Source organism: Acromyrmex echinatior, chromosome 8, assembly GCF_024713525.1.
Source record: "Acromyrmex echinatior isolate Ae372 chromosome 8, ASM2471352v2, whole genome shotgun sequence".
Taxonomy (NCBI): Eukaryota; Metazoa; Arthropoda; class Insecta; order Hymenoptera; family Formicidae; genus Acromyrmex; species Acromyrmex echinatior.
Window position 1 is genome coordinate 9,886,039 of NC_141859.1, and position 17,369 is coordinate 9,903,407.

Here is a 17,369-nt window from a genome sequence, read left to right on the forward strand (position 1 = left end):
CTGCAAATATGTTTCTTTCTTTTAAATAAAAAAATCACTCTCTTTCGAGAGGAACAATGCGGAGCGAAATCAAAAGGCGAAAGCGAGATGCTCCTTATTATAACGGAGGTGATTTTTATTTCAACAAAAATAACAATTTACATTGAACTGTTTTGATAATAATATTATCGTGTATGCTACATCTGTAGTTTTACTGTAGGCGTGGTATGCTCTCGCTCGCTATAATTAATTTTCAGTTACTTTGTTTTGTAATTAGTCGCATTAACAGAGCGTGTTTTCGTGGATAATAATCACGTTTTGTAAATAGAGTCTTTCGCTTTTTTTCTCATCGTTTTTTTCTCTCTTTCTCTCTCTCTCTCTCTCGCTCTCTCGCTCTCTCTCTTTCTCTCTTTTCTTTACTCTATTACTCTAGCTTGACAATTCTGCGATCGCGCCATATGCATTTATTATTTTTTGTTAATACTAATATTATTATATTATTATGATACAACATTCGGGAGGGAGCTGTGTGTATCTCGGCGTTATCATATCACTATGTACAGGCTTGTCGTCTTCCACGTACGTCGTAGGAAACGAACGATAGACACTGAACAAATTAATCGATCATCTTTCCTCGACGTGTTACAAATGAGTCTAGGTACATATATATGCGACGTTCGCCTTTTCACGTCGCCTAAATCTCTAATCTAGATGATACTCGTAGGTAGCTGCATTGATGAAGTTCATCTCACCTTTCCTTTGCTGCGAGAAACGCGTGTTTCTCTTTCTCTCTCTTATTTCCGAGGAAGAGACGCCGTCGATGTTCTATTCTCTTTCTTCGCTTCTTACATCTATTGTGTTACAGTACTGTATCGTACCTGAGATTGCTTACGCACAGACGATTTCCCTCGAAAAATCGAATGCAATTGAAGACTTCACAGCAATAACCATCTAAATCTTTTTTTTTTTTTTTTTCAGACACTTGCCAAAGGAAGTCCATGTTTCGTTTTTCAAGATTTCGATTCACCATCCAATGATTACATTATAAAAATAAGTATTACAAAAATAATTCAGTTATACAATATATTATATAATATATATTCTACGTATATAATTATATAATATAATTGTATACAAGTTTGTATGTGTAACAAAATATAATAAGAAATAAGAAACGATTATGATTTCAGTAATAAGTATATAAAAATTTGTTTTGCGAGATAAAAGATAATTGTTATTGTTATTGTAAAGTTCTTTCAAGCGCTTGAAAAAAGAAATAGATTAGATTACTATTCGTTCGAATTTCTTCTCTCGGAAAGGGGATGATAGTTCGTTGAGAAACGTGAAAATCGCCTGCGAATAATCGACCCGTACGAAAGACCCGACACCCTGAAGATCTCTTTAGATACTATGTACCAACGAAAGGGAGTTCGTGATATTTACTACATGTCACACGTTATATGTACACGATTTTTTTCTCTCCAATAGAGCGGGGGTTTAATTCACAATTATCCTTTGTATGTATGTATGCAAGTGTTTATATGTATGTAGCGTTTTATATATGTACACGCAGACCCGTCTTTACACACGCGTGTGTTTAAAAGTTGCTCCTAAGGTCAAGGCGTACCTCGATCGCGCGGGTGATCTCATTTAAAGTGGTGCGATTCTCCCTGGCACTTGCGACGAGCATTTACGATTTTATATTATGAATGAGATGTAACATAAATGAATGTAATAGATTATAACAAAGACAGACGTGAGAGATGAATGCGATAATAAAAAAGACATTTGAAAGATATACATCAAGTTCTTGCGATATTTTATTCTCTAGGCATTAGGACAATATATAAAACGTCTTTTCGAACGTTTTCTTCGTGTCGGAATTAGATCTCGCACCACTCTCGCGTTTCATCGACGACGGGGGCGATCGCTAAATGCGGGCTGTGTGTCGCTCAGGTACTATACGAGGAGGAGAAACGTGACACCGAGCACACTCTTCTAATGAAGTATGAAGTACGAAGATCGAGTCACGGCTGTCACGCGTTGTATGTCCGCAAACGTTATGCCTCGGGCTAACTAGATTAATTCGCTTCAGTATGTATGTGTGTACAGTATGTATGTGTGTTTGTATGTGTGCATATATTTATACGATCTACATATATATGTATATATCTATCTCCACTTAACTCTGGAAGCATTCGACGGTTTTTTCAGGACCTCAACAATTATGTTTTTGTACAGTGAAGAATCATTGGAGGTGAGTGTCTCCATGACAGGATGCAGTGTTCCGCGAAACTCGTCGATTCTCTTCATCATTCAAGATGATTAATCAAAAAGTCAAACTACGTACTATATAAAAAAAAATCGAAGATAAAACATTTAAATGCTCCATGTATGATTATAATAAGTACATAATTGAATTCTCAGTGTGCGCAAGCTATTACTTTTAAAACGTAAAAATAATCTTTTCTACACGCTTTAAACAGTAAAAAATCATGCAACCATGTGACATAGTAATAATTACATACATGTTATATAATTGGTATAAGTAAAATACGATTTAATATGCATTTTATAAAAAAATGTTTTTTGAAACCTACTTTCTCGTTTGTTTTATATAATTAATTGCACAATTTGTTTTATGAAAAGGGTAAAAGGAATCGCCGAGTAACACATTATAAACTGCCCGTGTCAGAGAACACTTGTTACAGGAGGTGAAAAGAAGAAAAAAGAACGTTAAGTTAAGAAGAGAATAATACCTGTACCGCGCGGAGGATACACTTGTTGTATCAAAGATGCAAGAAGAAAATGCGAAAATACAAATGAACGAGGGCTAATCGTCTGATCGCTGGCGTGTGAATGGAGGCAGTCATCTTTGTACAGTGAATCTCTGTAGTCTTCATCAGTCGTCCGAAACGACACGGAACATTTTTATATATATATTATCGAGGCGCAATCTGGCAGAAGCGGTGATTCACGACGCAGTGATTGAAAGAAATAACTCTCGCAGTGATGTTTGAAGAATTCGTCGGGTGTCACGATGGCGAAGAAACAAGGCGCAGATCGCAAAACAGTTGAAGCTACAAATATAAAATTAGGCTGTATAAAAAGTATGCATGTATATGTGTATGTGTCGTGTGTTGTGCGTTGTGTATGTAATAGAGCATACACATTCTCTCTCTCTCTCTCTCTCTCTCTCTCTCTCTCTCTCTCTCTCTCTCTCTCGCTCGCTCTCTCTCCTCAAAATTGTTTGAAACACAAATAAAATAAATCTACATCCAATTTCGCTTCGCGAATGATAATTCCATCAATTTAATCGCCTGCATATTTATTTTGCCGTCATTTATTAATAATTAAAGTCCAGGAGAAAGTTTTTCCCCCTAAAATCAGTTCGTGGTTTGTTTAAACTCCTAAATACTAACTACGTCGATTTTATCGCTAAACCTAAATTTCTTATACAGTAGCGTGTACGGATTATCTAGCCATATTACTTGTTCAACTTAGAAATTAATATGTACTATGTACAATACACTTTGTGTTACGATTATTTTTCCTGTTTTCTTAAACCCAACTCACCAAGATCAGAACGATCGTCGAAAGTTGATTCACGTCGCCAGAATATCTCGATTTATCCACGCCAGAATATGTAGTACGGCATTTTCCTCCATATTTCTTGCACTTTACTTCTCTCTTGCTCTCTCTTTCTTTCTCATCTTCAGTTCAAACTACAGGCTATGCTTTGCACTGGTATGTAACACAGTTGAACCTATTAATCCCAGATACATCACAGACTCATTCCAAATAAAAACACGCACGCCCTCATTAGCGTTGTATATTATTACATTACCGCTTAACGATTACATATATTTGTTTTTCATTTATGTACAAAAGAAGCGTCTGTATTGTGAACATGGGATATACATATATAGACCTAGATGTTTCACAGATCGGATGCTTGCGCGTATACCGACGTCTTTTTGCGGACTGATCAAGCCCAAGTCAACATAAAAAAATAATAATTCACCTCGATCGAACGACTAAAGCTTCGAGCACTCGGTATATTAGTACATATATGAAATAGAATGGATATATATCGAGTGTCGATCCCGATTTATTTCCTTTGCGAAATGAAACGCTAACGTACATATACATTTGCGAGTATCGAAAAACCTAAAAAGTGAAAAATATGTATATGTATAGGCGAGTACATGTTATTTAACAATTATGTTATGTAACGATTTCTTTTCTTTAGAACTATCGCACTCATAAAATTTCGCTAAACTAAAACTTCCGAACCTGTACAATTAACTCGCGAGATTTAAAAAAAAAGGGCCCATCAAAACCACGGCGGTCAAATGTAATCAGTTTTCCACGTGACGTATACATATACATGTATGTATTTATACAGATAACTTTTATGTCCATATCGGTATTATATTATAAATTATACATCGCAAATAACTAATTATTAGATAAAACTATTCGTCGCTATGTATTTAACTGAAAACCAGCGCAACGTCGCGAGAAGGCAAATAAAATCCAAGTATTCGTTTCGTAAATTTACCTTTCTTCGCGTGACGCGGGAATGATTTTTGACTAAAAATACAATGAAATTACAAAGAGTTTGTAAAACAACAATATGTGTGGGACTCTGTTTAAAATATCATATTTCTCCATTTATCTCGCCGGAGATCGCAATTTCCATATTTATATATATCTACATATGCATATATTTATATATGTATATGTATGTATATATATATGCGTATATATAAAAAAAAGAAGTCTCTTAAATTAGATTAGGATTTGGCGACCGACAAGAACGCAATGTGGCTTCTGATTGCCCGCAAAGCGTCCAATATAATCGATAAATCGTCCAATATAATTAATCATTATTTCGATCGATGATCATCTGCAAATATCCTAAAAAGACGTATGTCACAGCATCTCTCTGCATCCATAATAGCCGTGCATCGTCGCACTAGTATATGCCAGTTTAGCGTAAGAACAGTTACAGCGCTGAACGATTATAGAAGACTATCAATCCTCATCCGAGAGCGGCTCGTATTGCGAGGAAAGCAATGGCGCCGGCTCGGCTTGCATCTGTTCCGATTTTGCCACGGAGGCGGATGTAGCTGAGGCGGGTGGCGGAGCCGGAGGTGGTCCTGTGTGCACTCCTAACGCACTAAATGGATAAAACGTGGTAGTAGCTGCGGGCGTAGGAGGCGGCGGTGGTTGTTCACGAGTGGTTGGATTCGGTCCACCTGTATTGTCGACCACCATCTCATTGCTTCCGCTATTACCGCCACCGCCACTTCCGCCACCACTCGATGGGCTTCTCTCCACGCTTCTCTCTGCACCAACCCCCTTTTCATCCTTCTCAGACACAACGACGGAATTACCGCCTCCGTTTCTATCGCCCGTACCACCATCGCCGCCGCCACCGCCGGCCTTGTCGTCCTCAGTGCGCATCACCTCAACTATCTTGTTTTTCACATAATCGAATGGCGACACGTCGTACGGCGTCGAATGCGACTTGTTGGAGGGAGTCCCGGAAGTGGATGTGGCAGTGCTCGAATCGTACAAGCGACGTGCGTAATGATTGGTAGTTGCTTCCGGCGGCGAAACTGGCTCGACCGAATGATATTGCTGCTTTCCCGATGACTGATGCTGCTGTTGCTGCTGTGTATGCTGCTGTTGCGCAACACGTATTATTTGTCGTTCGTCCCCAGTCTTCACCGAGTCCGGCTCATTATGTTTTCGTCTCTTCCATTGATCTTCGGAAATTTGATATCTATTGTTTAGAAAATAAAGATTTCCATTAGTTATAATATACGAGTATTCGCCAATACACATTGCGATTAAGAAAAAAAAATTAAATGTGTTTTCTTTCTTTCTTTTTACAACAGGAAGTTTCAATAAACTGCTTCCAAAAACTTAAAAATTATAAATCTTATTATTCGTAAGATTTATATTCGATAAAATAAGAATCGACAAAACCGAATAAAATAAATCAAATAAATCAGAGCAAAAAACTGTGAACTTAAATTCATAACTGTGAGATTTGTAATTTAACACATATAAAAAATAAGAGCATAAAAAACCACAGCACAAGTTATAGTTTGTGATATTTAATTATTATTACATTAATTAAAACATTAAACGTTTCGGCCACAATCTGGCCATCTTCAGTAATTCAATAATATTTTTAAAACGCAGAGTTACATCTAGTTGACATTAAATTCGACAGTCGAGAGTTGTAATTAAATAAACATGTTCTTTTATATGTGAAGATGCTTCATACAGTAATGTTACACCGTCAATTGTCATATCAAGAAAAGTGTAGAACAAGAATTTCCAGATTCTAAATAAAATTGTATATATTAAAATCTTCTAGTCGGAATATAAAGAAATAGAATCATTACCTGTTTTACAGCAAAAAAACCAAACGATGAATCTCGAGTATTTCTTTTACACAGTTAAAGTTTTGTCGTGACATTATGTGTTGTTATTTGTCCTATCATATATTTTACCACTATTTATATATCTGAGTCAAAATTTTTAGAAAGTTCTAGAATTGTTTATTAACAGAAAGAGACATCCTTCTTTAGAAGAGGAAAATAAACCTCAGGCAAACCTTCCGTGTCACTTTGTTTATTGATACCACTTGTTTGTCTTTTTATATGTATCATTTCCGAAATTCTTCTTTTCGCTAAAGATTGTTCTATATCTAAAATTCTTATATTATCCCAATCTAATTTATGCATCTCATTCATACGGTGACATGAAACCACAGAAATTTCGGAAGAAGGTTTTCTTATATCGGCCTTATGTTCTTTAATCCGAGTTTTTAATTTCCTTTTGGTTTGGCCAACATAAGACGATTCACAGTTTAAGCAATTAATTTTATAAACTACTCCGCATTGGTCATCCTTAGGCAAAGAATCCTTTCCTGTCTTAATAAATGTATTCAATTTATTCATAGGTTTATAAGCTATATTAAAACCGTACACATGTGAAAGTTTTTTAAATTTTTCCGAAACTTTGCCCAAATATGGTATCGTGAAAAATTTTTTTGAAGTAACATTAGAGTCACATTCATTATTAATTTCTTTACGATTTTGATCTAAATTAGTTCTGTTTTCCAACGTTTTAATTCTATTATTGATTGTAGAAAATATAAACTTTAAATAACCATTACTTAGAAACGTGTGAATTAATTCAGAGATATTTTTTTCATGAAATTTAGGATGGGATAAGAATAGAATTCTATCAAATTGCCCAATAATAACTCCCCTTTTATGTTCTAACGGATGATTCGAAAAATAATTAAGATATCTCCCAGAATTGGTAGGTTTTTTATAAATATCGAAGATGATATTTCCTTCCTGTCTCATTAATTTAACATCTAGGAAATGTATGCCGTTATCATCGCCAAAGTCCACAGTAAATTTAAGCCTTTCATGATATGAGTATTAAACAATTCTAGAACTCCTTCAACTTTTTCTTTGTGTATAGCTAATACAATATCGTCCACATAACGAAAATAAAACGATGAATTAATGTTATTCTTGGTAATGATTTCTTGTTCAAAATCTTGTAAAACAATGTTCGCCAGTATGGGGGACAAAGGAGAACCCATTGGCATGCCAAAAATCTGTTTAAATATTTTATTATCAAAACTAAAAAATGTAGAATTAATTATAATCATAATTGCTTTGATAAATTCATGTAAAGGAATCGAAGTCTTATTCTCCATAAGATTCCACCTGCGTTCAATGCTTTTTGATACTAATTCGGTCGGAATATTCGTGTACATGGAGACCACGTCAAATGATATAATACTAAAATTTGTATCAATTGCTTTACCATTGAGTTTATTTACTAAATCAAAGCTGTTTTTAACGAAACTGAAATTTTTTATATTATTATTGTCAATGATTTCCTTTAAGAAAGTCGCCAGTGGATAAAAAGCACTATTAATACAACTGACAATCAATCTTAAAGGGTGACCTTCTTTGTGAATTTTTGGCAAACCGTAAGATCTCGGAAGTTCGCCATCCGAAACGTACAATTTTTTATATAAATTTGAATCAATGTATCCCTTATTTTTCCAATTTTTTAATAATTTACCAATTTCAACAGTTATTTTCTTAGTGGGATCTTTTTTGATTGAATCGTATGTAGTATGATCATTAAGAATCTCATACATTTTTTCTTTATAGCTATCTCGATTCATAATTTGTAATTTAGTTTTACAAAAAAAAATTTTTCATCACGATATAATATTGAGCTTAAAGAGATGCTTACATTGCGCAAGAACTTACCCAGCGTAGGATCTATACGACGAATGAGGTGGGCCATAATCTTTAGAGACAATATGATCAACATGCTCGCCGAGAGTAATTGCTTTATTGCCGCCACTTCCGTTACCGCTTCCACCATTTCCACCACCGCTGCCTTCACCAGCAGGACTGTGAACTATGCCATTAGGTTCTTGCTGATTTTCGCGATGAAATCCCTACAATGACGAAAAAGAATAGGATTGCGACAAGAACGCAATTTCAAAAAACAAAGCTCTTTTAAACGTAGCGTATGTTTTACAACAAACTAAAAATTTCAAAGAAAAATAAAAATATGTTCGGCTACCTGAAAAAGACGATCGCCAGCACGTGCTGGCTGATTGACTGACGATCCGCTTGCACCGGGATTCTCGACACTCTGATTGATCTGATGGGTGATGATAGCGTCAATTAAACTGGCGGCTGTAAGAGTCGACGAGTCATTCTGCTGACTGGAAGATTGACTTTGTCGCGAAGATGACGATGACGTCGATGATTGCTGCTGCTGCTGTTGAGACTGTTGAGATTGTTGAAGCCTGGAAGGTTGCGAGGAAAATCCGAGGCTTGCTAATCTCGACGAATCTCTATCAATTTGCTGTTGATCTCTGTATAGTTGCGCAATGTGTCTTCTCTCGGCCTCTATACGTTGTTGCTGAATATGCTGCTGGATCTGTTGTTGTTGTTGTTGTTGTTGTTGATGAAGATGCGCCAGATCCCTTTCGCGATGCTGCATAGCCAGGCGACGTTCAACGTCTTTTTCGTGTTGCTGAATGGCAAGCCGCTCCTGTTGTTGCATCTCCTTCTCGCGTTGTTGTTGTTGTTGTACAGCAAGTCGATGCTCATGCTCAATCTCACGTTGTGCGGCAGCTGCCACCATTTTTTGATGTATCTCCTTTTCTCGCTGTTGATGTACGCTAAGTCGATGTTCGTGTTGTATATCTTTTTCCCGTGCTTGCTGCACAGACAAACGAGCGTGCTCGACGTGCATGTCCTTCTCTCGCTGCTGCACGAGACGGTGCTCTTGCTGCTGGAGATCTTTTTCACGTTGTTGATGGTGCTGCTGGACTGCAAGACGGTGCTCTAGTTGTTGCAATTCTTTTTCACGATGCAAACGATGTTCCTCCTTTTCCCGTAGATGAACGAGGTCGCGTTCTCTATCTCGATCACGATGATGATGCTGCTGCACCGCTGCAGCCACTGCTAGTCTGTGTTCTGCAGCCTGCATTGCCGCCATACGATGTTCCTGTAGCCGTATCTCTTGCTCGCGAAACGCGCGGTTATTGTCATAACGATCAGCTAACAGGCGATCTGCCATCGTTTTACCGAGACCCTCATGACCACCACTACCAGATGCAGCTGGATGCCCATGCGGATGTGGTACCGGAAGACTGGGTTGTTGTACTGCCACATCCACTAAACTGGAGAACGCCTCCAGGCCAGGTGGTGGTGGTGGATAGTGCATTTGCTTCTGCGGATTGTGCCTCTGGATAACACCTTGCCGCGGTTGCGTATGTGTTTGTGATGGAGGAGGCGTACCAGTATAGTAGAGAGTAGACGACGGTGGCGGTGGCGGTTCGCTCTTACCGGTCGTCTCAGCAGCAACAGATGCACCAGTGCTACTGCTACCACGAGCACGCGCATGCATCTGCTGACTTGTAATGTAGTCATTCATGATGATCTGTCGGCTGGATAATTGTTGCTCCATCGAATAACTGGGCGGCGGCCGCCCGGCAGCAGAATAAGAGTTGTACTGACTGCCACCATGACTCACTACCACGGCTGGCGATGCTGTCTGACTTGTAGGACCCTGTCCCGGCGGTGGGGGTGGAACATTGCCACCGCCCGTTACAGGCGAATGTCGGATGGTACGATGATAATCATATATAGGCGTGCCGCGTTTGTCTACCGCGAACGGAAGCACCGGTGTACCTTGTGTAATTGAACCACCTGTATCTTTCGGAGTCCCTGGTACAGCGGAACCGGCATTAATGGCGCCACCGCCGCCACTGCCGCCACCGCCTCGTTCACTAGCGTTCGGAACAGCACCAGTAACCGTTGGATTACCAGGTGGCGTCATTTGGCGCAACAAACCTTCGTAACGCGCTGTGGATACAGGCGTGCCATGCGTGATGGAACCACCTTTGTGACCCGGCGTGGCTATAGTACTTAATTTTGGAGATAGCTTGGGATGAGGTGGTGGTACGGTGACTTTGTTCATCTTAGGTGTAATAGGTGCTTGTGGTCGCGGTGACGAAGCATAAATCAATGGACTTTTCGCGCCACGACCTTGTTCGGGATGAGGGGCGTGAGGATGATAATACGCGCCCGGCGGTTCCGGCCGATAAAGCGTAACTGTCGGTGGCTTGTGAAGCTGCATTGAATGATTGTAATCTTGTTGTAATCTTGGTTTTTTGATACTCAAATCCAACGTTCCTTCCGTTTCTCGCAATGCTTGTTGCACTTGCATGACAACCAAACCTTCCTTAGGCAGCAAGTCCGAAGATGAAGTTTGATTACTCGGTACTGCTGGTGGGCAAGGAGTGATAGTAGCTTGCATTTGACCTAAAGAAAATGCATAAATTTAGCCTATTCTGATGAATCATGAATGACATAACGCACAGAATGTGAACAAATAAGAATGGATTTTAAATAAACATGATAAAGTCATACTTTGAAAATAAATTTTATATAAAAATTAGACTTAAGAAGTTTTAAGTAAGAATTCTAAATATAACGATATATTATCAATAAACCTACCAATTGGTTGTGGACTTGGAGCAGAACGATGAGCATGATGAGGTCCCGAAACAACGGAGAGCGTGGCTAGATTTGTATCTCCTCTATTAGACAATGTAGTATTTGCTATATTTGACGACGATTTGTAGCCACGAACATATGTTATGTCATTACGATGATCTGTCTTCAAAATACTAGATATCGTCGGAGTGCCAGAACTATTGGGTGCTGACGAGCCACCACCGTCGGCTGGACTGTTGGGAGTACGTTTTAATTGCATCTCGATGACTCCAAGCATGAGATCCTTGACAGTGAGTGGATTGGAATTACTCGTTGTTGAAGGTGGTGAATGAACAATCGGTGGTGGTTGCGGATGTTGTTGCAACGCTGTTGTATTACTGTTGGAGGTTGTCAGTGTCACCACGACACTGCTATTATCCATGTCAGTACCTCCCTGACCTTCGTCCGCTGTCTCCTGAAACAATTAGCGCACCTCTATCAGACGGTTCTATCGCACAAAAACGTTGTTTTGCGTCTTGTTTTATAATTGTATTCTTATCATTTTTAAATGCTAAAATTAACAATAAAACTAATTATATGTACATCTTATGCAAGACAAAATCCAAGAACTTTGTCTTACCGTGGCAGAACTGTCGTAATCTTCCCTGCCACCTGAAGTAACAGTAGTAGTTCCACTGCTGGAAGACTGTTGAGATGATCCGGGCGGTACAAGTGATACTACGGCTATATCCGAGAGTTTCTCGCCGAGTTTTTGCTCGCTGGATCGGAAAGACATCGATAATGACGACGATGTCGCCGCAGTACCACTCGATGCTACATTACTGCTTGTCATAGTCGTTGCCGGACTTCCTGCGCTGGCTGTATCACTTGAATCATGAACCTAGAAGAGAAAATAAAGTAAGACTAATTGATATATACGCAAATGTACGTAAAATGTTTAATTTAATGCAATCTCTTAATAAAACATTAATGTAAATTACCAATTGTATCAAAAGCTAATTAACTAGTTTCATTTGTAATTTAGAAATAGCAAAATTACGTGTATATATATAATATATATATATATATTTTTACGCGAAAATGTACTTCTCATTTCTGATTGTGTGTTTAACACAAATTAAATAATAATTTTTAGTAATTCGTGAGAAACTTACAGCTAGCTCATCACAACTACTAGTACTACTGCCACTTTCTTCCTCGTCAGTTAAACACGGTCTTCGTTCTTCCCCTAATGAGGCATAGTATTCGGCAACTACCTGATCGAGGCTCAGTTTCTTTCGGTAAGCAAAATAATAGTTTTTGCACTGATGATTTGTTTTGCCGGGTATCTGTTCGGCGACTTTCGGCCAATTGGTGCCATGTTCCCGAAGTGCCCTGCGGAGTTGTTCGAGCTCTTCGTCTGTCCACTGACGCGATAAAGCATCGGTGCCATCCTCGGATACTTCGGTACCACCGGCGAGATGCGGCGCCAAACGGCGCGATATGCGGCTGAAGCAAGCCGAGCAACATTTCGTCGCGCTGTTTGGTATTTCTGAAATAAATAGAATGAATGATTTAGTTACGGAGTGAGCACTTGAATAAAATTCACTTTGTATTTTCATACAAAATTAAATAAAATCTAAAACACACACACTTGTGTATATATATATATATATATATATATATATATATATATATATAATGTAATATACACACAATTATATATAATTAAATTTACAATAAATTTACGGACATAAATTTGCGAAGGGAACACACAAATTTTATAAAAATTTGCAGAGAATACTCACGAAATTCTTGAGCGATTGGCTCCCGAATTTCCGGTGGCAAGTCAAGCCACTTGGAAGGTAACGCTCTTAACCGTTTCACTCTCGATTTAGAGCTGCTCAGATTCGGACAGCCCGGTAGCGGGCAGGCGGTATAACGTCCTCGGACGGCCTTGCAGCGGCAAGTGTTGCAGACACGCGCACCAGGAGGTACTTGATCTTCCCGTAGGCCGTACTGCGATGCTTGACTACGTGGTAACGCGCGACTATGCGCGCTTCCCTCGACGACGTTTTTGCACACCGTGCAAGCGTGAGATCCTATCTGCTTACCACCCTCTGAAATCGTAACAAAAAATTTATTGTACAATATATGTAGGAGTAATGAAAAGAGCAGAGTAATATATACAGAATGTCCCCGTCCACAAATGTCCGAGCAAATATCTCGCGACTGGTTGAAGTTATAAGAAAGTTTAATAAGAGAAATTTGTACGACTCCGAATCAGCTGCAAAGTAGCATGTAAACATTTTTTTCTACTCTTGGCTTTTTCGAGTTATGTGTGGGTAGGTTAACAGGTTTTTTTAAATGGATATTTCTAATTTTTTTTTTTGCATATTTATGTAATAGGGAGAGCATTTACAATCAAAATTATATGTAGTAAAAAATTGCTACTATACATCGTTTATGAGATAATCTTAAGTATCAAAGTAAATTGGATTCTAAGTAATTTTGAACGTGGTTTGAAGTGTGAAAATTCAGAGATCGAAGAAGAACAATGTTTTTTGTGGAACATTTATTAACCCATTGCTCGAAATTTTGACCATCGTATTCAATACAACATTCAACGCGTTTTACAATGTTTCTCATTGTTGACTGTAGTATTTCTACTGTAATGACTTCAACAACTCAGGTGATTGTATGTCGTAAATTTCTTCGTCTGTTCTGATTGTACATTGTCTTGTTAGTGATCCTGTTCGACGTAATAGATTTGCGACTCGCCGAAATGTACGATCGTTCGATATCCTTCGTTCCAGATACTTTTGTTGATAAAGTAGCGAAGCTTGATTTTCACTACGTATACTTAAATGTCATATCTCGAACATATCACACTTTTCATTAATTGTATACATCGTTATTTTCGTAATTTACAATATAAATATATTCATTAAAAAGACGACTGATTAACTGACTGACTAACAGACATACTGCATTGAATTTCATACTTCATGCTAGAACAAATATTTTATTTACAAAACAAGCAATCGCATATTTTGACGAGTTGAAGATCATCAGTGATCCTGTTCGAATTCAAAATATAATATTAGTCTAGAATTTTTTCAAATTGTGATAAAGAAAATCAATTTCTTAAGATTCAATATTTAAAATGTCGATTATCTCGTAAACGATGCATAATAGCAATTTTTTATTACATATGATTTTGATTGCAAGTGCTCCCTACTATACAAATATGTAAAAAATTATAGGTATTCATTTAAAAAAATTATGTTAACCTAACTCGAAAAAGCCAAGAGTAGAAAAAAAAATTTTATGTGCACTTTGTAGTTGACTCGGAGTCGCACAAATTTCTCTTATTAAACTTTCTTGTAACTTCAACCAGTTACGAGATATTTGCTCGGATTTATGGACACCTTGTATACAATCATACACGGAGAGAATTTTTTCTTAGAATTTACTCTGAAAATATGATAATTGTGGGATAGTCTTATATTTCAAAGAATTTTAATGTAAGTTTGATTAATTTTACTAAAGTGCATGGTAAAAATCTTTAAAATTGTACCAGAACCACTATATTTTCGAGGGGGTAAATTTTGAAAGAAAATTCTTTTCGTGTAGTTTCCATTTAAAGATAATATAAGGCAATGAAATTTTTATAGAAAACCCGTAAAAAGAATATCTTCTACTAGAAAAATTATTTAAAAAAATTAAGAACGTGACAATTTGAAGAAACAAAAAAAAAACCTTTTCCTAGTAATTTTCGAGAAATTAAATTTGCAAAATTGTCATAACTATAAACACTATTTCTCGCGGAGTAATGCAATGAATTCCTCCGATCATTCCGGGCGATTGAAACGGGGAAAACGTTTCCGAATCGAGAGCGCGTGTTTCGCGCTGATATGCCGTTAGGGACGGCCGATAAAAATCGTATAAAATATAAAAGCGCACGCGAGAGCGAGACCAGGCGACGATACGCTTGTATCAGATGGTGCATATGCAATGCGCCACCACCACCATCACCGCCGCGTGTGTTAGATCCTATCTCGGTGCAATTGCGATATGACGCGCACTGTCGCTAAAACGTCAAAGGGGCTGGTCTATTGACGCGATTCGGCAACGCCAACGTGTTTGCGGCCCGCCGTGAAATATAAATGTACGCGCTGCGCGCGTGTTAGCCGTGCGCGATACGCGGAACGCGTACAAAACGCCACAAACACGCGGCGCGATAATGGCCGATCGTGTGCCATTCCGAGTCGTTAGAGTCGCCAAATGAAATTTCAATGAAGCTCGATAGTGAACTGGAGCATACGCTAAAATGAAATAAATCAAAATAGGCGATTCCTTTTTTTTTTTTCTCTTCTTCTTCTTTAAGATCGCATATCATATGTTCCAGTCGAAAGAGAGTGGAAACTATTAATAATATTGAGTCATCTAAAAAGTATCCGCGGTTTTTTGTCACTAGATGTGTTGACCATCAACACTATCTGACCCAATATATATTTCCTATCATTTATTTATCATTTAAAGATATGAAAAGAACGTATGTGTGGCTACACTTGTGTGGATATCCGCGAATCTTACAATTTTAATCTTGATGACCCGATTACGCTTCAATTTAACGTTTCAACTCCAACTGAAACGTTCGATCTTGACAAGTACTTTGGTATTTTCCCACGAAGCTCTTTCGTCAAGACGTATCTATATTTTTTGGAATAAAATCGATGTTTTCCAAGAACGTTAATTTGATCGGCAATCAGATATTTGTAGAATTCTCGCTCGACAATAAACGCGCAAACAGGGTTGTTTCCAACGGCTATTTAGAGAATGTACTCGCGTTTATCCGCTATGAAATTGAGCAAATATAGTTAATCACGAGCAAGGAACCCGAGTGAAAACACGAGCGGTGCGGAAAGCGAAGCGGGCGAAAAGGGGTGCGCGGGGGAGAGGGAGAGAGTTGGCGTACGGAAACGGAGCGAGAGACAGTATAATTACTCGGGACTCAGCTAATTAAGGACGCCCAATTAAAAAGTTCTCGACGTTCGTTCTTAGCCTCCCGCAAACGTCGACGTCGCTCGCTCCTAAATAAGATCGCTAGTTCCGTTCCTCCTTGCGCGCGCGAAACTGCATAAATTTATTTCGCGCTGACAATGATCGGGGGACGCAAAATCGAGCACACCTGTAATAATCCCGATACCGTTGAGATAATATAACCTTTGTAAAATAAATTGTCAAAATAACAACGTTAGCCAAGAGGTTAAAAAAATTTCTCAGAAATCAAAAAAATTTTTAATCGACGCTTGACGAATTCGGAAAGGGCTATACCGCTCGTGATACTTCATGCTGTTATATTTCGCGAGAATTATAATAAATATTCGGAAAATACCTATTCAGAAATCCTCATAATTCCCGTCGTACGTTCTAAAGATTGGAAAATCTGAATTAAACGAGATAAAAAAAAAAAAGAAATAAATAAATTCGATAGTCGTCTTTGAAATTTTCACTGAATACGAATGAAAATTGAGAATTAAACGATGGTCGCTTGATGTTTTGCTAATTATTCAGTGTTCGGTATTCCCCCCTGGGGATTCTACCCCTCTCCTTCTGTCTCTTTCGAAATTCGTATATCCCGGATGCCGCGTGCATCCGCTCTCCAGTGACCTGTCACATCGAGCCGCGCGTCCTCCGTGTCTTTCGGATCGTACGCGGAATTATTGTTGACACGGAATTACGAATGTGACGTCGCACTCGTGGAAACGCTCGGCGATGGCAACTGGCAAGCGAGATGAGCCCGGCGCAAGTATCCTATATCGAATACCGAGCGATTGGAAGAGTTTGCCGGAGTTGCGAGTAGATAGAGGATAACACGCCGTGTGAGAATTCGCGACACTGATTGGCAGGTATTCCCGAGAGCGAGAGGAAAATCGCTCTCGCGTAATTTGCGCGCCCCTGCCCCGCAGATCGACGGACCAATCCCGGCCAAGTAGGATGCTGCACCGGCCAATTTTTCCGCATTTGCGTGTATCTCCAAGTATCGCGGATACCCAGACATCGAACGCTGCCCAGCAGTGTGTTTTCAGAATACACCCTGCGTGGAAATAAACGCGCGGGAAATGTATAACATGCCACGATTTTTCACGATCTGTCATTTATACGACCGACAATAACGTAATTAAATTCGAACGCGTAGTATAAATTCCATGTTATTTTAGGTACATAAATATTTAGATTATACACAAATTTGATACGTTAGCAGCATTATTTAATTAACAAAACGAATATCTTCATAAACTGGTG

General features: G+C 38.6%; 1 protein-coding gene and 1 long non-coding RNA gene across 9 annotated transcripts in view; both read right to left on the bottom strand.

Annotated features, from left to right (window-relative positions):
* Window positions 1-91: 91 nt before the first annotated feature.
* The window catches only part of Smr (nuclear receptor corepressor smrter), an 89,511-nt gene continuing 72,233 nt past the window's right edge, over window positions 92-17,369 (bottom strand). For 6 of the 8 annotated variants that reach the window (XM_087409001.1, XM_087409000.1, XM_087409003.1 and 3 more), the window contains 7 exons: window positions 12,866-13,177; window positions 12,233-12,609; window positions 11,698-11,958; window positions 11,079-11,532; window positions 8,629-10,883; window positions 8,307-8,500; window positions 92-5,773 (listed from right to left, as the gene is read on the bottom strand). In XM_087409001.1, coding sequence (XP_087265127.1) covers window positions 5,020-5,773; window positions 8,307-8,500; window positions 8,629-10,883; window positions 11,079-11,532; window positions 11,698-11,958; window positions 12,233-12,609; window positions 12,866-13,177 — 4,607 coding nt within the window. In that variant the 3' untranslated portion in view covers window positions 92-5,019. The remainder of the gene's footprint in view (window positions 5,774-8,306; window positions 8,501-8,628; window positions 10,884-11,078; window positions 11,533-11,697; window positions 11,959-12,232; window positions 12,610-12,865; window positions 13,178-17,369) is intronic. The other 2 variants (XR_015546025.1, XM_087409002.1) reach the window with 2 other exon arrangements.
* On the bottom strand, window positions 5,864-8,300 carry LOC147908737 (uncharacterized). Its single transcript, XR_015546027.1, has 2 exons — window positions 6,405-8,300; window positions 5,864-6,343 (listed from the first exon to the last, which is right to left on the bottom strand). It is a non-coding gene; the product is annotated as an uncharacterized LOC147908737 (long non-coding RNA).